This window comes from Pezoporus occidentalis, unplaced genomic scaffold, assembly GCF_034315485.1.
Source record: "Pezoporus occidentalis ecotype Australia unplaced genomic scaffold, CSIRO_AGI_Poc_V1 ctg354, whole genome shotgun sequence".
Lineage (NCBI taxonomy): Eukaryota > Metazoa > Chordata > Aves > Psittaciformes > Psittacidae > Pezoporus > Pezoporus occidentalis.
The window spans coordinates 296,162-320,604 of NW_026915527.1; the positions used below are offsets into that span (position 1 = coordinate 296,162).

Consider the following 24,443-nt stretch of genomic DNA (forward strand, 5'->3'; position numbering starts at 1 on the left):
CAGTCCTCAGGCACCTCTCCCATTTCCCAAGACTTGGTAAAGATGATGGAGAGTGGTCTAGCAATGACTTCCACCAGTTCCCTCAGCACCCACGGATGCATCCCATCTGGACCCATGGATTTATGGATGTCCAGGTTGCTCAACTGGTCTCTAACCCATTCCTCATCGACTACAGCAAACCGCTCCATTGACCTGACTTCATCTAAGGTCTCAGGGGTACAGGGCTCTTCAGGACTGCCTGCAGCAGAGTAGACAGAGACAAAGAAGGCATTCAGTAACTCTGCCATCTCTGTATCTTCTGTCACCAGGGCACCCATCCCATGTAGCTGTCTTTGTTTTGGTTTTCTTCTGCAGTGTGGCCTAGGGATCTAAACACACGAGTAGGATTAAAAAGTTCCTAAATCTTCATGCTTGCTCTACCACCAAGTCTGTGATTCATGGAAACCACACGCTCTTTTTGTCATTACTCTGTTCCTACCCAGAAAAAGAATAAAAAAGCCTACAGAACTCATAAGGGATTTCAAGGTTATCTTAGTGTGAAGATGAAAAAACATTTTCAAGCATTCACTAGTGCTATTTTTTTAGTGAAGACTCTTGAGTTAAATGGCTAATTTCAAGTGAAAGTATTTCTGAAATAGAAATATATGCTCATAACCTCTGCGGTAATCTGACTAAATTTCTGGTATGAAGGTCTGTATCAAGATAGCGGAGAAACAAAAAAGTAAAAAGAAATGTGTAATAGAAGTAGTGAAATCTCAATACTTATCTATGATGAAAATATTTTCCAGGGTAATTACAGTGGTATAGCTACCAAAATGCCATAGTGAATCCATACTAAAATACTATCAATGAAAAGCTTTGTTTTTTTGAAAGCTTGAAAGAACATCTTAGCTTACAGCAGTATGAAACTGGGACTGAAATGTAAAGTAATTGCAAAGATACATAGAAATTATATGTATTTTTCTCATGAAAGTTATGAGAAGAATTTCTTCAAGATAAATTCAGTAAGGAGTATTTCTACAAATTGCCATGGCAGTAGTAACTGCATCCTGCTTAATTTTGCAGGTGTTTCCCTCTGCATATTTCCATGTTATATACTTAGTAATATATCAAATGTCTGCCTTTGTTGATGAGGTGAAACTATATAGAAATTGTCAAATTCAATTTACGGGGTTGTCCTGGGTTCAGCAGTAGCAGTCATTTTTCTCCTCCTTGGGTAACAATATTTCAGGGCAGGAAAGGCTGTATGGAGTCCCCAGCAGCAAGCTGCAGAAACTGCTTAAGAGGACAGTGAATTATTTTAAGCCTGGTGGGCCCATGGCACTTCAGGCCATCAGTTTTTCTTTGTACGTACAGATCTCTTGCTGAAAGCAGGGAGAATACGACACTTTACTGAAGCTCAGACATAGCAGGTTGAGGACTTTTTTTCTTTACACTCTGTTGTTTAGAAACCATTGCAAATTATTTCTCACAGCTGTAAGAAATGATGAGGCATGCAGAGGTGTGCAGTAAGAGAAAAAAACATGCCTGAACAGAACTGTAATAATTACTGATTTACTTCTAATTACCTCTGGTACAAGCTGACCAGCAGGTGAAGTTAAAGGTGAAGGTCCTCCAACTAAGGAAACTACTCCGTTGCAATCCACAGTGCTGTGCATCTTCCCATTTACTGGAAGGGCTGGTACCATTCTAGATGACACACTGGCTTGACTAATGTTACTGTTGCGTCGTTCTCCATGTCGATTTGGAACAAAGAGTGAATCTCTTCTGCTCTCATTGTCTTCAAGAGTGCTGTGCTCATCATCAGCAAAGTCATTTTCTGATCCTACATCCTTTGCATGACCTCTGAAACTGAAAATGCTTGTTTTGCTGTTGCGCCTTGGAGAAAAGAGGGAGCCTCGAATGCTTAGCAAAGACTGTAAAAGATTAAAAACAAAACAAACCAGCATTAGAACTGAAGTTCTAAGCTTGTGACTTTTCAAGGAAAAGTTACAGTGCTGGAGGAAGAATAGTCACTTTTTTCTTCAATAGTATCAGTGTGTCCATTAGGGCAATGTGCTTATTAGGGGAACTAAAGTGGAGGTGAAAAATTCTTTTTAAGGAATGAGGAAAAGTTGTGCAGGAGACATAAGTAAGGTTGGACAGTTTTGAGCAAAGGCTGCAAGCTGAATTGGTATGGATCCATGACTGCTGGAGACAGCTCTCAACACCCCTGTCAAGGCTTTGCAGGTATCTGTCTTTTATTGCTTCTATTAGAGGACAGAACTGAAAATCTTTAGTTTTTTTCCCTTCCTCATCGCCTGGATTCCCCTGGGTAACAACTGCTAATGCTCACTGATCATCGCTTTCTAGTTTATTTGCTAGACGCAGAGGTGTTCTTAAGTTTGGTATTAAATTCAGTCTAAGTTCATGTAACGAATTTGTCTCCCCCCTTCACAATAGGCTCAATAACATGGGAACAACATATGCAGTACTGTAAAACCAGAAAACAGAGGCAACAGCTTGGGGAAGCTCTGGAGGCAGAGTGTGAACATGACTAGTAGTACTCTTGGGTATAGCACTCTGGGGGCTGTGCCCACTGGCACACCTACCAGAAGGTACCACTTGGCCATCAGGCAGCTCAATGCAAGCATTCACCAGGGACATAGTTACATAAAGATCCTCTTACAAATGTGAAAAATAAATCAGTGGTTGTTGGTAATTCATCTTTTAATTACAGTAGAAACTGGTTAATGGAATGTTCTTCTCCCTTGCTACACATTTTATTAACAGCATTCATTAATAAATAAAATGAGTACTAATTGTGGGAAAGAGAAACCTTGCATTAAGCTTTCTTCAGTTCTGCATTTGTACAAATGTTCACATCTTAGTACATCAAAAACCTGGTTTCAGAGACTCTCAATTTTTCACTAGTTTTGCAGGTGGAAAGTGCTTGTATGTAATAGCAGTGTTTTTTATCCCAAGATAATTAAAGTGAAAGCAAAAGCTGCATTATAATATATAAGCCTATATTAATACTGTGAAAACCAACCACTGAATACACATATATACAGATCCATATGTATCTTGGGATGTACATACTCAGATTTATATGTACACACACATAATGTGTGTGCTAAACTGCTAGTACTGCCTGTTATAAAGGCTGGCGGGTGTTCACCATTATGAGATGTATTTTTTCTGCTTTTACAGCTAATAATTTGGGATGAAATTTTGTATGCTGTCTGTCAGCCTCAGGCTGAGTTACTTGAAGAATATCAGCCAAATGGTTTTGCTAACCCATTTATGTAAACTTGGCTGAAGAAAAAGTGCTCTTTTGCTTATGATGAAAGATAATTTTATCCAAAAAGAAGCTCTAGCTGCTAGAGAGCATGACACTGAAGTCTGACAAAGTGGTAAACTAATTACTGCACCCTTTGTAAATTTCTTTGCAAATGTATTTGGTCAACCTACAGTCCTTTGAAAAACCACGTGCTAGCTAGGTTTCATCTGACTACCACTGCTACCTTTGCTTTTTTAGAGAATGTTTCCATGGCTGCTATGTATGTTTGTAGCCCAGTCTTTCAAATATGCATTATCATGCTCTGAGCACAGCTAAATGGATTAGGCCCCTCAGGGATCTGGGAGGAGTACTGCTCTGCAAGTCCCTGCTGGATTGAGATAAAGGAGATAAGCCAGAATGGCTGCAATTCCAACACATATAGAGGCAGAAACACATGTGTCTACCTGCTTCTGGAAAGTATTGTCTGAAAGGGAAGCTTGGCTCTTCTTGCAGTCTGCATCATTCATTTGCATGTGGAATATTGTGTCAAAGGACAAAACCTCTACAGGGGCCAAGTGAGCAGATCATCTCCACTTACCATTCTACCACACTGTTTCACAATCTGCCACCCTGTTTCCCAAGGGAGCTCACTGCAGCGTTGTGGTGGTGCATCCCCCCTGCCCCCTCCCCTGGATCTCTCTGTCTCAGCAAGAATTCCTGGTAGGCCCTAGCTTTTGCACAGGCACAAGGAGTTGGACAGCTGGGTGCTCCCTGGCCATAGCATGAACAATAATTGCCTAGCAAAGGTGGGAAGAGGCACACAGCTATCAGGATGGTTGGATACTCCCTGATTGCATCAGTTCTTTTGGGATGATAAATCATTCCCTGACAACCCGAAACAACCAATACAGAATTGAGGCCAGGATGAAAATTTACTAATGAATAAAGCCAATCACCTTATGACCCTATAAATAATGGTCCCAAGAGAGCTCTCCTGAACTGCAGTGGGCTGTGACCGGTATCTCCCTCTGCATGGGATGCCCCTCGGAGCCTGTAAACTCTCAATATGAAACAGGGGGATCATCTGCCGGGGCTGTTACTTCTGCTCACTGACACTCAACTTTTCACCCATTGAGGAGTGCTGAGAAAGCTGATGTGGTATGGACACATACATAGGTATCTAAGTGAGGCAGGACTGTGCAGTCTAAGATGAGATCTTTGGCTGCAGCTCCTTTGCATCAGCCTGACTCAAAGCCCATTCCAATTAATGAAAGATTTTTTGGAGTAGTGTTGGCCCAAAACTGATAGTACATTTGATTAGATTGGAGATACACCTTTACAGTATTACTTAAAGGAGTTGCGATAGGTTTAATAATTTTCCTTACATTTTATTTTTTTCTTATCCAGAGAACCTAGTCATTCTTCTTAATTATAATAAACATCACTTTCTTAGAAATGCAAATGTATCCTTTACAGACCAGGCGTCATCCTTTATACTTGACTAATTACTGAGGCTTTCTCTAAACTTAAACTTTCCTCCTCTCAGTGCATGTATTTCTGTGTGAACTATTTCTGCCACTGAATCTCATGTTTTATATGAGTCTGTAAACTAACACATTTGAGATGAACATTAAATAGGACAAACATTGGTCATTAAATGTGGCTAGTACTAGTAGTTACATGTCATCTATTGCCTGAGACCAATGATCATGTTGAAGAATGCATCTGAGTGACTTTTCTGCAATTACCATAACTGTGTGTAGACTTGAAATATGCAAGTTATCCTCAAGTGATGGAAGAGATCCTTTGATTTAAGGGAACTTTGAAGTTTGGATTAAATGATTTCCAGAGGTCGTTCCTAAACTACTTTTTTCTGTGATTGCAATGATTCTCCATCTTGTATAATGAATTTCTAATGAAAAAGAACAGTATAACTAAATTCTTAGCCCAAATCATCCCTATGTAGTGTGACTTTGTTGTGGAGTACTGGAGCTATTTTTCTCATTATCTGCCATTTAAAGAAGCTAATTAAGGAAAACAATAGCAACTAATGGTAGTGTAGAATTTCCTGTGCAGAGTATTCTCATGATGTGGTCTGCTAAAACCCCCCTCATATTTGTATAGTTTTGAAATTAATGCAGTACAGAGAACCTATCATTGATTAATGCAAATATATGAGTATTAATCAAAGAGACTTTGATTTTTTCCTCCAATCTACTAGATACATCTTTAGAAGTACATTTTCAGAAATCTTTTAATTAAATTTACAATACCCATGCTATGTTCTTTTTATGGCTAAGCTGATACAGTGGGTCAAATCGTATCAAATTCTTAACACTGTTAACAGTACTAACACTTCTTTTCCTTCACTCACCTTTTACATAACTTCTAATGTGTAAAGCTGTTGTAGTGTCAGTCAAAACCATATAGAGTAGTCATACATGATTTAAGAAAAAAGAGTCCTGTACCTGGTGAGGAGATGTGAACCTTTTTTCATATGACAGTTGATTTCCTTCTGTGGAGAAGCGGAAACTTTTCCTTCTGATACTGTCTTCTGACTCGGACTTGGGGAGCTTATCAATATCTCCTTTGTCCTCTGCTTCAGACATTTCTTTCTGTCTTCTTTTCTTCCTTCTGTTTCTTCTTTCTTTAGCACTCTTTGAGCTCAACTTTGATGCTTCTGAAGAACTTTCCAAGAGTTCTCCTAATCCCCCTACACCACTGAAATCTCTTGATGCAACTGATGCTGCTGCTACTGCTGCTGTTGCCTGTGAGGTTACAAAGGAAGGTATTCCTAGTAGGCCAGAATTGAACAGTTTTACAGCCTTTACCAACTATTTTTATTATCACTGTGGTAATACTGCTGGTTGTACACCCCTGAGTATGCAAATATACACAAATAAATTGAACTGAAGGCAAACTGAGCTGTATAGCTCCTCATAGTTTAGTAGCATGAGCTACTTGAAACATCGACTTCATCATAATAGTGATATCACTGTTCCTTACAGACCAGCTGCACAAGACACTGGTCTAAAATTCTGTAATTCATTGTACAACTTATACATGTTCTAATTCATAAAGTTATTATCCTTGCCTTACAAAATGAGGCTGTTCAGAAAGTAAATTTCTGTCCTTACCTGAGCTTCTTCTTGTTGCTTCTTCAGTTGTTCTAGCATCTGTTGAAATTCTGCTTCTTTCTGCTCTGCTTCTTCCATCGTTGCTTGATTCTGTTCTTCATAGGCCATGGCAACCACAGCCAAGATCAAGTTGATCAGATAGAAAGACCCCAGAAAAATCACGAGAACAAAAAATATCATGTACGTTTTCCCAGCAGCACGCAGTGTCTAGGGAGTAGAAAGAATATCTAAATATTATTCTGCCACTTTGTTAGTACAACAGCATTACGCTTTCAACTCATGTACAAATAAGCCTATTTATATAATTTATTGTGTAACCTACAGTTTCCTTTTTGTCATAAAAATGTCTTACCAGCTGATACAGGTTTTCCCAGAAGTCCTGAGTCATTAGACGAAAGAGTGACAGAAAAGCCCAACTGAAAGTGTCAAAACTTGTGTAGCCATAGTTGGGGTTTCTACCAGCTTTCACACAGATATAACCCTCTGGACACTGCCTATGTGAAAACCAAACAGGAGGTACTTAGTCATATCTTTTATTTACTGTGAAGCAGATTTGTTACTTTCTGGAACAAAATGCATTATTTTTTCTACAAGAAAGCCATGAATTACAGTTAAATTCATTCAGAAAAAAAGTCCTAAGAAACGAACTAATAAGATTGTAAATGAAAGATATCCCTTCCATCCATTCACTGGTTGAAATGACCTAAATATCTGAATTCTCCTCAGTCACATATTGCAAATAGATTCCTTATTGCAAATGAATTTCCTGGCAGAAATAATTGCTAAAATACTGCTAAGGTTACAAATAGATTAAGCAATATTATTAACTAAATCCAATTGTACTGTTAAGGATCTCCCACATAATGCTGAGATTATTATTTTTTTTTAATAAGCTTCTTCACTGTTACCAGTTAGGTATTGCAGTTCAGCTAACAATTCCAGGCTCATAATTGGGCACGTATGTATGGCAAAATTTGGCAGCAATGAAGAAGAGGTAAAGCTTATAAAAAAAAAAAATCCATCTGGAACTATGAAGCCACTACTGTGCTTTCTTAATATTTTGTATATTCTCTTTCCTGGTTCTGACCTTTGCTTTCATCCTACTTTCTTCAATCCGTATATCTCCAAAATAGATTTTACGAGAGTTCGTATTTCATCATTAACACCAACATCACTTTCCAATTGAGCAGGAAGAAAGGCTGTTAATGAGTATTTTGTTTAGCCAGAGAGTAAAATATTTTGACTTAAGTAAGAAATCATTGTTTAGCAGTAAAACTGTGTAAGTTCTGTAACACTACTCAATATGGAGTTGAAACTGCGATGAGTAGGTTTCATGTTATTGCTTTTACTACAGAACATGAGAGGATTTTTGAAAGGGTCTTACCCTGCATCAGAGCTATTACCACAAAGTAGGGCATCTCTTTGTCCTTCCAAAATGTAAAAGTGAGCTGTGTAGAAAGCATTAGAAATACATGTGAATAAATCAAATTAACCTGAAAGTAGTACAAAGTAAAATAAAACTAAATTGTAATAAAATCAAAGTGGGCAGCTGCTGGTCACTTCATAGTTGGTTTAGAAACTCTTCTGCTTATTTTCTATTGTATGTATTTGATCTCAGTGACTGCAAGCAATTTTACATAAGGCAGAAATATAAACTGTTCAATGTTCTTTGTTTGATCACAAATAGTTGCATACTATAGCCACAAATATATTAAGAATAGTTATATCAGAAATTCTTACTTTCATCCTCAATGTAATCCTTCCAGTTAAATGTGCTCACTGTCATATTAATAAGTGTACCATTTTCATCTATGGTGCTGTTGAAGTAGGAAATAATATTTATTTCAAAAGTAGAATTGTCTGGAGGCCACTGCAGGCATTTATTCCTCAAGTTGCCCATGAACAGCTGCAGCCCTATTAGTGCAAATACACTCAGACAAAATACAGTCAGGATCATTACGTCCGAGAGCTTCTTCACAGACTGAATTAGGGCTCCCACAATAGTCTTTAGGCCTGCAAAAAGAAAAGATCCATAGATTTGTCAAAGAGTATCTTTGCCGATGCCATGTAATTAGGATGTCATGCAGACACTTAAAAAGAAATTCCTTTTTATTTTTCAAAAAGTAAAGCTTCATGAACAGCCTCAGAGCTTGTGAAGATGAAGGAAAGAAAAAGATTCTTTTTTATGAATATGCAATGTACATATATTCCACTAAATTGGATACATAATGTTATTCTCAAGCAGGAAATTTTATCAATAATGCTTTCCTGTTATAGAGTTAATTTTATTGTTTTATTTTTTCTCTGCATTTAATATTCTGCCAGTAATTCAGTTTCCAGTTAATATTAACTATGACTTCACAATAGTATGAAGATAGTATGAGATAGAAAGTAATTTTGAGGAAAAAAAAAAATCACTTGCATTTGATAAACTTTCCTGCGCAATATTTATCTCCTTTTTGTTAGCTGCTTTTGTTGTTGCTTGGTTGTCTTTAATGTTAGTTCTAAGTGGTAAAATGAAGGAAAACATTCAAAATCAAGAAAGCCATAGCGCTAAAGCTTCTTAAATGTATAGCAATTTCTTATGATAAAATGCAGAAAACCAAAGCAAAATAACCCATAGGCCTCATATTTTATGTTTCATGCAAGAATCTGTTAAACTCAAAGGCTGATTTTGCAAAATAAAGGAAGCTAATGCTGAAAAGGCAAAGCATCATAATCCAGGCTGATGATCCATGCCTTTTTTTTTTTTCCTTTGGCAACATGAGCAGCGAACAGCAAGACTTATGCTCAAAAGAAGTGAACTCAACTTCAATGGACGAAAGTCAGCCTCTGTGTTTAACCTCGCTCTCACCTGGAATGACTGATATTGTTTTCAAAGCTCGGAGAACTCTGAATGTTCTCAACGCTGAGACATTGCCCAGGTCCACAAACTCTGTCACATATCTGTAATAGGGGAGTTCACACACAAACACAATGACAGCACACAAATAACAGTTGGAGATATGAGGGGCCTAACACCTTACACCAACTACTTCTTACCTGGAATTACAGAAATAGTTTTCAAAGCTCTCAATACTCTGAAAGTTCGAAGAGCTGAAACATTGCCTAGGTTTACAAATTCTGTTACATACCTGTAGGATTAAATCACAGTTATTCAGAATTGAGGCAGATCTTATACTAATTATGTGGGTCTTCAAAACCTCTGTGGCAATATTAGCACTCATATTCCAAAATTTGCCTGTCTCTTCAATACACCTCACTTTTATAATTATAAATTTTCATCATTCTGCTTAAATTTCATTGAAGTGAAACTCACTGATTTGTATTTGAACAGCTAATTAAGCTAATTAGCTTGTCATAGGATGGTGATATGAAGTCAAAGGGATGACTGCTATTCTTCTGAGCAGAAAAATGTAGGACATGAAATTAGTGTCCCTCAGCAGTAATTACACTAGTGGCTAACATTCCATACTAGTTCCTGCTGTATATTACTTTATGAGTACTAAAATGTGGGATATGGTGTCTAAACTTCACAGGTTTCAGAAAATAAATACTTTTAAATAAATACATTTATCATTATAGTATTTGCCACTAATTTCATGCCCTAAAAGCTTAGAAAATTCTTGAGCCACTTACGCCATTAAAATGACACTGAAGTCAAGCCAGTTCCATGGGTCTCGCAGAAAAGTAAAACCTTCTAAGCAGAAGCCCCTTGCAAGAATTTTGATAAGTGATTCAAAGGTATAAATTCCAGTGAAAGTGTATCTGAAAAGCACCAGAGCAGGAATAATGGATTTTTGCATATCTATGTTTATAGACAGCGCCATTCATTATCAAATATGTCTTGCAAAAAAAGAAAAGCATTTAGAAGTAAAAGGAGAAAATCATTAACTTTACTAGACCCAAACACTTAAGAATGCAATTGTAGATGAAATTTGAACCTGATACATTGATTTAATCTCATTTTTTGTGCAGGGATGCCTCTTGGCTTTTATTAAAAAATCAGGTGTCTAAATATTACAAAGAACTACAACAAAATAATATTTTTCAGGTCAAAATCAGAGTTTTGTCAAAATCAGTTGTGGATAATAACTACACTCATTCTTATAATACAGGTTTATTTCATAAATATTCATTAAATATAACAAAGCATGCCCAGACTGTTATTCTTGAAGATGTGGATTGTGATTACCAGTTCACCTGGTGTGGTGACTACCATTCATTTAAAATCACAGAAGTCAGTTATAACCAGTGTAATGCAGGGACTTCCTGAGACCCATGTGGGTCTGTGAGAACCTCTACAATAAAAAAAATCTACCTACAGATGCTACTGGTCTCCTTTCAGGCTCTCAGCCATAGTCACAGTTGAGCATACTGGGAAGTGGCGAATATTAGTGCAGTTTCTACATACAGTATTCAAAGTAAGATTTCTTAATGCAGTGAAATAAAGCAATATAAATCAGTAATGGCTTTTGGAGAACAAGAGGGAATAAAGTGGTTAGACCCAGGTTTTTCATGAGTAGTACTACTTCAAAGAAAAATATAATCTTCAGAGGAAAATGCATATCTGTTTGAGAACATGTATAACAATGAACAAGAAAAAGAAATGGATACTTTATGGCTTCTTCACTTCTATCTGCTTTTTGTTACTTCTTCATAGCTAAGGCCCTTTCCTCAGCAGTTTGAATTTCTTGTGATTTGGGTGTTGCATGTGTTTGCTGTAGCTGGCGCTTGTAAGTACACATCAGTGAGCCACAATAGATAATAGAATAGTATTGTAGAATGTTTGGGGTTGGAAGGGACCTTAAAGATCATCTAGTTCAAACACCCTGTCCCAAGGCAGGGACACCTTCCACTAGACCAGGTTACTCAAAGCTCCATCCAATCCAGACTTGAACACTTCCAGGAATGGGTCATCCACTGTGCTAAGATCATGGATTCTCAAGCAATATATGGTTGGCCTCACCAAGAGCATGCAACAATTTCACACAGACATTTGTAGTTCTGGAGTTCCTTTTCCAATTTACAGCTCAGAATACCCAAGGATGAGAACTTGTGTTCATACTTCACAGTAGAACTTCAGATATTCCTCAGACATAGTTTTAAAGAACAAGGTATTACTCTTAAACCATTTAAATTATTCAGAGGAAACCAGAAAGATATTGATATCTTGGAATCTGATTCTTCATAACTCTGGAATGCCTATTCTGGCATGTAACTTTCCCTAAATGCTTCTGAATCACACAAAAACAAAGACATAAAAAAAAAAAAAAAAGAATAAAAATATGTGACTTACTCTACATTCTTTGTCCAGTCTGGAGGGTTACTCATGGTCATAAATACACAGTTGGTTAAAATAGTGCACATGATAAGCATGCTGAATAATGTAGGTTATAGTCAAGGCATGTAAATCACATAAGTTTGACAGTTTTATAACACTGAAATAATTAAAAATATTAAGTGTATAAAAATATGTACAAACAATGAGACATTCTAAATCAAATCTGAAATTGAAGCTTTGCACATGATTTTATCTATTTTAAATGGTAAGCCATCTGGCATGCTATGGTGCAGTTACTGTAAAACAATGCATTACTTTTATAATTCTGGCAGGTTTAGGATTTAAATGAAATTTAAACGAAATTTAAACACATCCTTAAGTCTGTAAAAATATGAAATGAGTACCCAAGCATAATTACTCACTGAAGCCAGGCGGATCATTTTGAAAGATCTTTAGGCAGAGGCTGGTTGTTTATGCCCAAGTTGTTCTTTGGGCATGACTGAAATATATTTGAAAATATACTCCTTTATTCTGACTCGGATCTTTTATAGGACACCTACCCCAGTGCTGAAAACACAATGCTGAAAAAGTATGCCTGAAAAGCAGCTTTTTACTCATGCTCTTTTGTCCTTGCTAAGTGTTTCTAGTTCATGACAAGTGCTACTGGTCTTGGTAAAAGTGTGACCTTAGATATGTTCAAGTGCAATGTTTTGTTACTAATTTGGACTTCGCTGCAGGGCTTAGTAGGGATCAGGTCTCCTTTTGTATACGAAGCCTGATACTTAAACCCTGACAGCTTAAGAGGTTCAGTAGAGAATTCTCTCAGTGGGAATGAAGATCATAATGCAATTCACATGTGATATTTCTGCTTTTAAAGTGTGATCAGCATAGTATACCCATACATAATATGTTTATCAATACGATAAATTTAATAGTTTTAAGGAGCAATTTAATAGTTTTAAATGGCAACTCTTAAATCAACATGAATTACAAAAGGATATGAATGTACCAAAATCTTGATGGCAATTTTTCTGATGGGATTAAAAGGAGTCAAAATGTACAAGGCAGATGTGGCACTGAATCGGAAAATTGCCTTTCCTTTATTCAATACTATGAAAGTCTGAAAAAAAGACATACAAAATTAAAATGCAGTGTTGAGTACATAAGTGTCATTACCTCCTTCTAAAGTATTCCATTCTCCATGTGGGAGGTTCACGTTTCATTCTACTGTCTACCTGTGGTAGGGAAATAACTGATTTCTATTAATACAGTGGATTAAGCCTTCCACAGTCAATTCTCTAATTTGCTGAATTCTCCAGCATGTGGACTGAACTCTGATGTTATTAAAATTGGTGTGAATTATCAACATCAATGTCAGTTTATCAGTAATAGAAAATTTGGCATTTCATCACTAAAATATTTTCAATTTCATTTCTAACAAAGTCCTTGATTAAATTCAGAATTTCAAATTAATCAAATACATTTTACCTCATAGCAAACATGCAACAAAACCAGGAAAAGGGCACTTCTAAGCACCAGTTTGTATTTGAAACAAACACTTGACAGAATTATATACACATATATATGGTGACAAGGACAAACACCTGTTACTAAACAATTAACCATAATTTTAAAATATTTTTTCTTTCATTTTTGATTTTTAAATACTACCAGTATCAATTATATGTCTTCAGAAAATGTATCTGTGAAAAAAAAAAAAAAAATTAATAAATTTCCAGCTGACATTATTCTGAGCAGTCAGACAAACATATGCCAGAATTTGTCATCTTGTCACAATAAATCTTTTCTTCAAAAAAATGATTATTTCATTTTTAATAATATTGTTATTTTTCCCTACATGTAAGCACAAAACAGGTACTTTTTATATCTTAAAATTTGACCTGATAAACATAGTTCATGTTCATTTCATTCTGTTCCTGTTGGCTGTCATTGCCTAAGTGTTTTCATTTTTATTCCAAGTGTATTTGTGCGTGAAGTTTACTTGCATCTTTGGTCCTCTTTAAAATTACTTCAGGACATGACTATTCTTTATTCCTTTTGCTCTTTGTCAATGGTAATGGCTCTCCTTTGTGTTATCATAATAGATTCTTTGTTAGGCTCTCAGCAGAGCTATACAGTATCACTGCTCTCCATGTTGATTTCCATTCTGTCTAAAAACTTGGCTGTGATCAGAAAAATGCTGCCCTCTCCGCAGTCTTCACTGCGTATCTGGTCTGCCATCTCTGGCAGAGAAAGCAAGCCTCTCTACAGTGGGAAAGGAATGTTGCCAGTTCCTGTTCACAGAATACCATCAAGCACAGCATTGAGGATGACAGAGAATGGACTCACACTCATCGGTATTTCTCTCTCCTCTAAACTCCTTCACCCAGCCAGAAATGCTAGAAAGATGTTGCCTGTCCCAAGCTCACTGCTGCAGCAGATCCTGAAGACCGACTATGATTCACATATGATTTTCCCTTCACTGACAAGTCCATGATTAAGAGTAGTTTCTGTTATATAGTGGAACAGGGATGACTAATTCTAGTTCATCAATTAAGATGTCCACTTGTTTTCTGTTGAGCACATTAGGCTGGTACATTACATAAATACAGATGTCTTGTAACAAAAGATTCTGCAGTTTACTAGTTATTCTCATAAACTAGCAAGTCCATCAATAGTCTGAGTTTTTACACTTTTGCTCAAGAAATCTGACTACTTTTTCTGATCACTGGAGGTTAGAAAATAATACACTTCAGTACTTCAGGTTTTCTCTGATACTTCATTTATTTTGTTTAGAAAAACCTATTCCTCAACTTATTTATGCAACTTTATTCCTGATTTTTTTACAGCTAGTGGAGAAAAGGGCTCCGTGCACACCATTATATTGTAAGTTAGAATCTGCATGGAACTGTTGGTATAACCAAAAACATATAAATGAAAATAACGCTTGGCCACTCTCCTTCTCTGAGCTTTCACTTCTTTAAATTTCTTTAATAATGCTAATATTATCTACAGCACTGTTACACAAATGTTAATGTAGGTTATACAATTACATATGGATTCTGCTTAATTTTCTATTTCTATTACTGAAGCCACAATTTTAAAAACAGTTTTGTGAGCCAAACTCAACCACAAATTTAGCCACAAAGTTGAGGGTACTCTTAGCATGACTTTTTCCTAAGAGAGTGAGTTTTTTTTACAGTTTAAAATGTTTTATGTCTTCATTTTTTTATAGTTGCTCAATGTCAGTGTCTTATCTCAATTGCAGCCTGGAATGCTTCAAACCATCATCAGAGCAACTGTGTCTGTTTCCTTCTATATTTCAGAGAGACAGGAAAAGATAATCCCAAGCACTTTCCCATAAAACACCTTCTGCATTTTTGAATTTAGGGTTATTATCCACAGCTTTGTCTTCCTCCACTGTCCTTACCCACAACATTTTGCAGGTTTATCAGGAACTGAGAGAACATCTTGATGCTGCTAAAGGAGCATGCAGAACTAAGCAGATAAAGAGTACAGATGAGAGAGAACCTGCTGTCAGCTGTACCTTTTACTAATCTGTGCAGGATACAAGGTATTTTTAACTATCTCCAGGCTGCACTATTTCAGATCCTGGAGGAGTTTAGCGCAGTCCACAACTAATCCCAGCTACAGTGATATACTTGTTTGTCAAGGGGCAAATATTTTACTTGAGTTGATCTATTTGAACTAGCCTTTCTATTTCCAAGTCCCTAGCTTGTGGGTCATGTGAAAATGAGGACTTTGTATGGCTGTGCTAATCAGAAGGGGAAGTACACCTCTTAAGAATTTACATTCTTCATGGAGCACAGCCATGCTATTAGAGGTCCAGTTGTGTTACAGCCTTGCACATGTAACTCAGGCACATAACTTTTCTCTCACAACGTGCAACTCTTCATTCTGCTCTTTCTGCATGAAAACTCTCAATTAGTCTTCAGAAGAACAAAACTGTCTTTTTTTTTGATTCCTTCCTCAAAACCCAGCTTTTCTGTTGTGCCTGCCACAGACTTCTAATTGACAGCTGTGCAGCAGAGATCTGTCATAGCAATCCCAATCACCTAAACAACAGCGTTCATTGTTGTAGTTTTATATGAACCAAAATATACACAGAGTCTCTATGTACTGACTATATAGGGATATATATATTTTTATATGTACATATATAGATATATGTTTACATATGTTACAGAGCTATAACAAAAGAATACAGCTAGTTCTTTATTTTACTGACATGAATGGATGTAACCTGGTTATCCACAACCATTTCCAACCTTGCTTGGAATAGCTCACTTGTCATGTCCAGTCTTATTACTGCATTGAAATCAGGAAAAATTCAGCCATGTACTCAGACTCAGGCAAACTCAAGGAATTGTATCTTCCTTGCAGTGACGTAAATAACAAGTAACTGTTGAAGGAATCGCAATATAGAAGAGCATAAATCAGTTCTATCAAATGAAAGGATGTTTCTGTATATTTAGTGGCTTGATGGGTCAAACCATATTTTGTGATTAAACTTTTCTAGTGTTGAAAATTATATTCTATTTTGTGCAAAAGATTATTCACTCACTTTTTTATTGATATAATATGGGTCCAGGTCTTCCAAAGGTTCAGACACCATTCCTGGAGGTATGTCACCGTAAATAAATGGCAGTGTCTTTCCTGCCTCCAGGTCACTGTTTGGTTTTGGACCATTTTCATCATCATCATCTGTATGTTCTTGCTTGGGCTTTTTAGCTTTTTCTTCTGCACAACGCTTCTCAATAGCTGTGAGAGAATCTCTTGTAAAATAGCGGAAGCTTTCAGGTCCTGGTGGTACCAGCAGTGCCTGTGCCATGTTTTCATCCTGCAAATTTAATTATTTTTAGCCTCTCGCATAAGAATGACCTATAAAAGAAAATTAGGTAATTTAGGTAAGCTAGTTGTACCAACAGAAAAGAATAAAAATTTGCTCAGAAACCCTTTCCAGGCCTGAAATGGAAGCAGTGTATTTCAAGGCTGAATGAAAGAAAAAAAAAATAACTGCTCAGAATTTATTCAGATATTTTACAAATAATTTTTCAGCTTTTTCTTTCTGTTCTAGAAAAATACATTACTTCTGCCCACAAACACTACTTTGCCTATGTCCTTAGACTTGCCCAGTTAGAGGAAAATATGGATATGAGTGTTTTAAAAGTGTGTCTTTTTTAACAGCAAGTATAAATGCATATTCTATGAGGTACTCTTGAAAATTGTAAACCTATATTTTACTAATCAATACTCTTTCCATTTTTTAAGTATTAATTTAACTTTACAAGTGTAAATATTTTTATTAAATGAAAAAAAACTTGTTTTTGTAATTAATGCTATTTAAATGACAGCAACTGAACTATGGAAGCAACGAGTACAATTCCTTCTTACTGACACTTTGCCATAATGAAGGGTAATGTTAGATAACCAAAGAAGGTTAGGTTGCATTTATTGACTGTGAGCCATGAATCAAACCAACAGGCCTTTTAAGTAAAAGGAAACAGGATGTACGATTAAGATTAGGCAGGAAACAATCCTGCCCCTGATTCTTTGCAAGGCAAGTGCCATAATATTACTTCAGACTAAAACTAGCTTGAAATCTAAGTCTGGTTCCCTATGAATGTTTTTGGTGCCAGTACTGGATGATGTCCCTGCTGCTACAACAACCCTGCAGAGTTCCCACTCTCTGCAGCAAACTCTCCATTGTAGAACAGGCCTTTTTATGAAGCCCTGCAGGGCATCAGCTGAAAGTAATGTTCTTTTCTCTCTTACAAGTCCTTCTGCAGCAGGATCAGTTGCTTAAACTTATGCACAGTGTAGAGGTTTGAATGGCTGGAGGGAGAGGATGGCAGGAGGCAGGCAGATCTTGTTAAGGAGCAGTGCCACCGAGTAAGAAATGATAGCCTAATTTGATGTCTACTTTGCAATAGTTTGTGGCCTCGTGTACTAACAATTTTAATTATGAGACCCAGTTTTTAAGAGTGAGTTTCAGTGCTTTCAATGAGGTCTAGTTGTTTTCTGTACATGAAGCCACGTAGCCTTCCCTACGTTACTTCCTGAACGTGCAACATCTGTATTCTGGAGTTGCCATGTGTAGATTTGAGACATAATATTGTATTCATTTTCACATTCATTCAATAGCCTTTCTCCTAAATATTCTTGCCTGTCTGAAGCAGTTTGTAAAAATCGCACACAAGCACAGACACACACAAAGTGCTACAGTAATGATCTTATGAAACAATGGCTTCCTGTTCAAATGACCCCCCAAACCCAAAATCCTGTGTGAAGGTAGAAGGGAATGTTAAAAAGTGCTGGAAGAATCTACAGAAAACTGGAGGAAAGAAATTAAACTGCATATTCCTAAATGTGAATTACCAAGGTAAACCTGCTCAAATGCCACATCAAGTCTTTACCTCTGGAATGGGTTCACAGCATAGCGTCTGTATGTAAGATCAGTGTAAACTTGTTGACCTAGGTAGCTTTTCTATGAAACTAGTGTTAAAAGGTGCACCCTCTGAGACTCATCATGGGTCTGCCTTGATGTTCAGTGCATTTGGGTAGGCTGCTCTTCATCTCTTAACAGTTATAATTACAAATGCTGTAACGAAATACATTGTCCTCACTAGAAATACGTGTTTGTATTGCCAGAAGTCCACAAAGGAGCCAATGAATGACTAGGAAAAGTAATATTAGCAGACTTGGGGTTTCACTGTATTTCTCAGACAGTCATAAAACATACTTTAAAAAAGTTTTTTTTCTTCACAAGTTGGAAACACTGCTTGAGTGCTGCCTCCACTACTGTCCAGTGCAGTTACATCTTTCCTGTGTGCTGCTATTACACAAGAAGGTTTTTCCTGTACTAAGTATGCTTCAAGTGTTTTCATTCAGATTCAAAGCTTAAAAGAACAACATACAAATATGTATTTGATTACTGTTGCTATAAGGCAATTTAATAGAACAAAGCAACAAAAGTGATTCTGTTCCCCCCACCGAGCCCTGAACAAGCTCTTAACAATTCTTGAACTATAAACCACTCATTTGTTAGTGATAGCTTCTCTCTTCCTCCTTCACTGGTTTTAAAATTCCTTGTTACCTAGTAACTAAACTGCCAGGACATGAATGATACTGGGCAGAATTCAGATAAAGAATTCTGTAGATATAATAATTTCAGAACAGCTTTCCTTAAAAACCAGTCTTCAAAGGAATAGTCTCAAAAATACATGTGGTCCAGGCCCGTCAAAACCAGATACTGTTCAACAAAAAGGATTTCAAGTTTTGAAACACAATTTGGGCCTAGATACTGTATGTATAAAGGTCTACAAGTCTATAGATTTCATTAGAAAAAACAAGCTCTGGTTTATTAAAGACATAGTTTTGCCAAATAAATCCATTAAATTATATTAGAGCACAGCATTACATAAATCTTTCTCCAGTTTTTCTTTAATCCCTTCCTTTGAATAATAATATTGAGCAATAAACAGTATCCATATGTTCTTAATTTTATGTATATTTCAGTTAATTATATTATGCCCATGGACAACTTGTTAAATTTTATTTTTGGCTATAATTATCTTCACACCATATACACAGAAGATGACTCAGAAAGTGAAATATCTGTGCTAACGATGTCAAATTGATTTTTGTGTGTTTCTGAAGAAGCCAGAAGAAGTGGCCTGAAGGTATGTATTTTTATGATGTCTTAAATCAGACATATGGTAAAAGTGAAAGTATCAGTGTAAGAGCCAGGTGGATCCTATGATTACTTAGTAAAATCATAAGGTTATCTAACAGGTTATTTGCATTCTGCATGAGAAGGTCCACATGCATACTTTTCAAGGCAGAGAAATAGCAAACCTTGCAGGTTTTCTTACGGATTTTTTTTTTCTTTTTAGAACACTGGATTAGAATTATCTTCATGCTAAAATCTAGAAAAAGCTGACTACTGAGATTTTCATTCCATTAAAACTGAAACACTGGCACACAAACAGCATTTGATTAGAATTGGAATAAGTGCAAGGATAGCAAATGGAATCTGTAAAATGACCAACCATCACATTTTTCTTATGTTAATCTTTATTTCGAGAGGCTGCAATTTTGGAATATCTTCCTCCATGCCAAGCACAGCAATAGCCTCTCAGATGCTAAAACCTGGGTAAAAACCTCTGCTCTAAATCACTAATGTTAATAAGACTAGCTATCTCATATTAGGCCAGTAATGATATTTGTCCAAATCAAAAAGGTGGGGCTCCCATGGTAGGAGAGTCAGAAAGAACAGGGCTAATGGCAATTCAGAAGTAAAAAGTGTCACTGTTGTGTGCTGTTGTTGTGAGAAAATTAGCCAAACTCAAACAACCACTGTCCTAAGGAGGAAAGGACTACACAGGGTGGGCATGCAGGAAGTCTAAAGAAGTAAGTCATCTTGACTCCCTCTCTTAGTATTTGGGAAGTTGCTTTGCAAAATTCAGGTACTAGTTTTCTGGAAGTGAAGATAATTTATGTTTAAATTACTATAATCAAATTCAAAATTGGGTAATGCTGCACTCAATTTTTCCTAAAAACAAAAGGAATGGTAAATATAATTTTGTTGTGAAAATGATCTACAATGAAATATCTTTATTTAAATATCTCATGGTCTTTATGCACAGAGGCTAATGTCACAAAGAAAAACCCATCCCCTTATATGCCGAAGTGCTTTAAAGTATTTTTTTACAGTTACAGATTATATTTTCGTAACTGACATTTGCCTTGTTTTTCCTGGCATCCTTGCACTATTTTTTAATGCTTTAAAAATGTTTCAATAAGAAACAGAACTCAAAAAAATGAGCCCAAAAATGTCACTGCTGTAATTCAAAGTGGTACATGTAATGCAATACACAGTTAATTCAGATATCTAAAGAGACAGCTGTGATAACAGAGATATCAGTGAAAACTATCTATGGGTCCTAAGCCAAGGAATCCTTCAGTGTTGGTTCCACAAAAGTTGGTATTTTCTAGGAAAGGAGTGAACTTCCTCAAAGCTGAAAACAGAGTCCAGCATTTAGCATTTGCTCAGAACCTACCTCTTTAAACTGTAATCTACTAATGTAAACTATGATAATTTTCGTTTACAGGTCCCAACTGACTAATATGTAGGGTTTGTTGTCCTTAATTTTTGTTTACAGGTTCCAACTGACTAATATGTAGGGTTGGTTTCCCTTTTTTCCATTCCTTCCAACATTTATCACTCATCTATTGTGTCATTTTCCTTAGACTGTAATTTCTCTGTAGCAATGACTATAATTTTTGTCTGGATTTGTACAGTCAGCCTCAGTAGCCTATAGGCGTTAATGTTATGTAACTATTCAAAATAAAAATAACAAAATCAACATCAGGTATTAATAAAATTAATAAATCACGGAAGACAAAAATACTTGTTATGAGAATATGAAATCAACTAATAAGGATATGTAACAGAAATATTATTTCCTTAATAAAAAATTACTTAAAAGGTTTTAGAAGGGAGTAGTGACAAGTGGCTGAATATGAATTGTAGTTCACCGTGGATGAAACCTGACCAAAAAACAGTAAATACAGCAAATATTAATGAATTAATACTAACATGGTGCTCCAGGGATGTTACATGCAATTTTATTGAATCCCCTCAGTAATGACTTGCAATAAAGTGTGAAAACACATTAACTAATCTTAAGAACCTGAACCTAAAGAAAAGAAAGTACTGTAACAGTTTGCAGATCTCAGTAGAATATAATACATGAGGTTCTGTCTGACTGGTGAAAGACTAGGCAAATGGGAAAACACTCAAAGCAGACTGGAAAGCAGTCCCAGACCTGTCTGAAAGATCCAGAAGCTGCTTCTTGGGAGGGCATCTTTAGACACGCTCTCTTCCTCACCAAGACATTGCTATGGATAGTCTTTCCCCCCACTTATTTGCCTGTTTGTGACCATTGCTGTTCCACAGTCATCTATTTTCTTCCCTCTATCTCATTGCTACATTCACTTTTGAATTAATTTCTTCCTATTTCTTTTCTCCCCCTGTTTAGGAGAGGAAATAGTGGATTAAGAATCTTACATCAAGGCCAACATATGCTGTACCTAGTAAACTGGAGCAATAAAAAAATAGATATATCATGTAAAGAAATGAACCTTGATTTCTCAGATACATACCTGCAAGTTGTAGAGCCCTGAAAAAAATCATTTGACCCATTTATTTATGAAAACTGATCAAAATCTCTAAGAATTCTTTACATGCATGCTCACCTTATATTTTCTTTAACACCACAAATTGCCCCTGAGAAGGTGTGAAAAGAGATCAACTACTTGAAGTATTGGAGAAACCTGAAGGTGGCCAAATGAAAACTATATGCGATTTAAGAGGAAGAGGAAGGGTCTCTTTCTTGGCCCATCAACCCAGTTGTAATACAGTATTTGTTTAATATTTTGCAAATACCTTCCAATGTTAAGGATCCTTACATTCTAATGAAAAATAGATACAATACATGTAACACGAATTTCTACAGCTAGACTTTACTAAAGATGATAATTTCATTTTCTCACTGATATTTTAGTGAAGATACATTGTCCTATATCTAACAGCCATCTTATGAAGCGAAACATTATTTATGGCTGAGAAGAAAAGATAGTCTTACCTTTCTTTTTCTAAGAAATGCCAAATCTCAGAAAGTAGCCACTGGATCTTTTGCTATCATGAAAACAAAAAGGCTACATTTCTAGCAAAAAATGGAACTGGTAATAAAAGTTTCTCCCTGGGAGCTGAAGCTTCTTCAAGACAGAAGTTTCTTCAAGAATCTGTCATTCTTTCTTCCTGTGCCCAAAGCTTCTCAGAAGTAATTGTGGTAGACAAAGATAAGTCTACATCATGTAGATACATTTTTGCAACCTAAGAGCAAAGAGATGTAGGAAAAGCAGGGTGGAACATGGGTTAGTCCACAAAACCTAATACAGACCAAAAGTGCATTAAGGAATATTCTTTAAATTATATGAGTGAAAAAATCAATTTATTCTTTTACATGCATGCTTTAATTAAAAGGAAAAAATGGGTCTTGTTGAGATTTATAGATAACTAATGCAGTCATTAGTAGACATGGAATAACAGTGCCCGGGCTGATGGGAGTGTCCTCATTTGTCACTTAGGGAACTGCACAACGTATCATTCCTCCCCACTGGATTTACTGTCTTTAATCAGGAATAGCAGTTAATTCAGCCTGTATTTCACGAAAATATGGATACTTCTTCATGTTTTTTATCTTAGAGAAAGTCAGTATAAAAGTTCTTTTCTGTGGACAAAATATTTCTTCCACCTGGAGCAATGTGTAGCAGGAAAAGACAATCTCTTCAATTTAAATATTGCATCATTACAAGAGCTCACCAAAGGTTGGTGTTGTCTTCCTTAGTCTTTAAAGCTTTAATAATCTGAGTATTTAGTTATTTAAACAGTCTACTTACAACTTGCAAACTTTAGTCTTCAGCCATTGTAATTGAGATGAGATGTCTTTGAGACATTTATTATTGATTGAGCTAGATACTCTGGCTCTTTTTGTACTTCTTTATGTTATTGTTATTTTGTTTTTACTCCCAGAGAAGAAAAGAAAAAGAAGATATCCCCCTTTTTTAGGTCTCTGCTCCTGCCATAGCAGCCCTTAATAATATTTTCCTCCAAATACAGTGAGAATGAGCAGCCACTGTAGAAACCCTGTAGATAAAATAAAGAAAAATCTGTGTAGACACAGAACAGGTCAAAGAGTACACAGAAGGTGGGAAAACAGAAAGCAAAAGCTTTTGAGTAGACCACTGCTTCTTTTGTATATAAAGATAGAAGATCTCCAAGAACTCCTGCAGAAAATGCGTTACAAAAACTAACCTAGAAGTTACCTACTAACAGTTACTATTAAACTAGAATTACATTTTTCCAAAGATGAAATAAGTTGTACCACAATTAGAGCTTCTATTTGCTTAATAACATAACATAAGGTCATGCCAACAATTGCTAACAGCAAACTCTTTCAAAGTCCTGGTCATTTTCAGTATCAGTAAGACACTGATTCAGCACAGCTTACTGTGGTGAGTCACTACTGGAGAGGCTCCACTGAAGACATCTGAAAGCTGTGTCTCCAGCATTAACCTCAGGGGATAATGACTCTCATAGTGCCACCAATGATACTTATTCACCAATGCATATTTTACACTGAATGCAGCTTTCCCTGGGGGTATGTAGAGGATTTCCCCATCCCTTTGCCTATTGGGTGCATCTGGATTCTGCTTCTGAAGTAGCACTGTGGCTGAAATCTGATCTCATGGTCAGATACAATGCAAATAATGTGTAAGTGCAATTGCTTGAAAGTTTTAAAATAATATGAAAGGGATACTATAGATTCCTAATAAAAGAGTAGTCTTAATTTCAATTTAAATAATATTAAGCATTCATATGCATTTGATTTCAAAAGAGGGGGGGTAACTTCTATCCAGCTGTTAAAATATTTGCCAGTTTACAAAATGTAAAATGAGGAATTCATCTTTCATGTGAAAATTGTTAATAACACTAGCAGTGCAGGGTATTTCAATACATCTGTATTTCGAGTTACAGCACAATGCAGAGAACCTTTTTTCACATGTAAGCTTAGTCTCCACCTACCTGTTTTTTATATCCATGTCTCTTTGTACTGCCTGTATCTCCAATAGATAGGAGATACAGCTTTGTAACTACTAATGCTATACATCA

At 36.3% G+C, this 24,443-nt stretch overlaps 1 protein-coding gene across 7 annotated transcripts in view; it reads right to left on the reverse strand.

Moving 5' to 3' along the window:
* Positions 1 to 24,443, reverse strand: part of LOC134169716 (sodium channel protein type 2 subunit alpha-like) — a 75,620-nt gene that overhangs the window by 43,728 nt on the left and 7,449 nt on the right. For 2 of the 7 annotated variants that reach the window (XM_062630501.1, XM_062630503.1), the window contains exons 2-14: positions 23,171 to 23,417; positions 22,354 to 22,604; positions 16,269 to 16,585; positions 12,683 to 12,803; positions 11,699 to 11,786; positions 10,039 to 10,167; positions 9,254 to 9,345; positions 8,140 to 8,412; positions 7,784 to 7,847; positions 6,752 to 6,893; positions 6,400 to 6,606; positions 5,731 to 6,030; positions 1,569 to 1,916 (exon numbers count right to left, since the gene is read on the reverse strand). In XM_062630501.1, coding sequence (XP_062486485.1) covers positions 1,569 to 1,916; positions 5,731 to 6,030; positions 6,400 to 6,606; positions 6,752 to 6,893; positions 7,784 to 7,847; positions 8,140 to 8,412; positions 9,254 to 9,345; positions 10,039 to 10,167; positions 11,699 to 11,786; positions 12,683 to 12,803; positions 16,269 to 16,535 — 2,031 coding nt within the window. In that variant the 5' untranslated portion in view covers positions 16,536 to 16,585; positions 22,354 to 22,604; positions 23,171 to 23,417. Of the gene's footprint in view, positions 1 to 1,568; positions 1,917 to 5,730; positions 6,031 to 6,399; positions 6,607 to 6,751; positions 6,894 to 7,783; positions 7,848 to 8,139; positions 8,413 to 9,253; positions 9,346 to 9,441; positions 9,534 to 10,038; positions 10,168 to 11,698; positions 11,787 to 12,682; positions 12,804 to 16,268; positions 16,586 to 22,353; positions 22,605 to 23,170; positions 23,418 to 24,443 lie in introns of all 7 variants that reach the window. The other 5 variants (XM_062630502.1, XM_062630504.1, XM_062630506.1 and 2 more) reach the window with 4 other exon arrangements.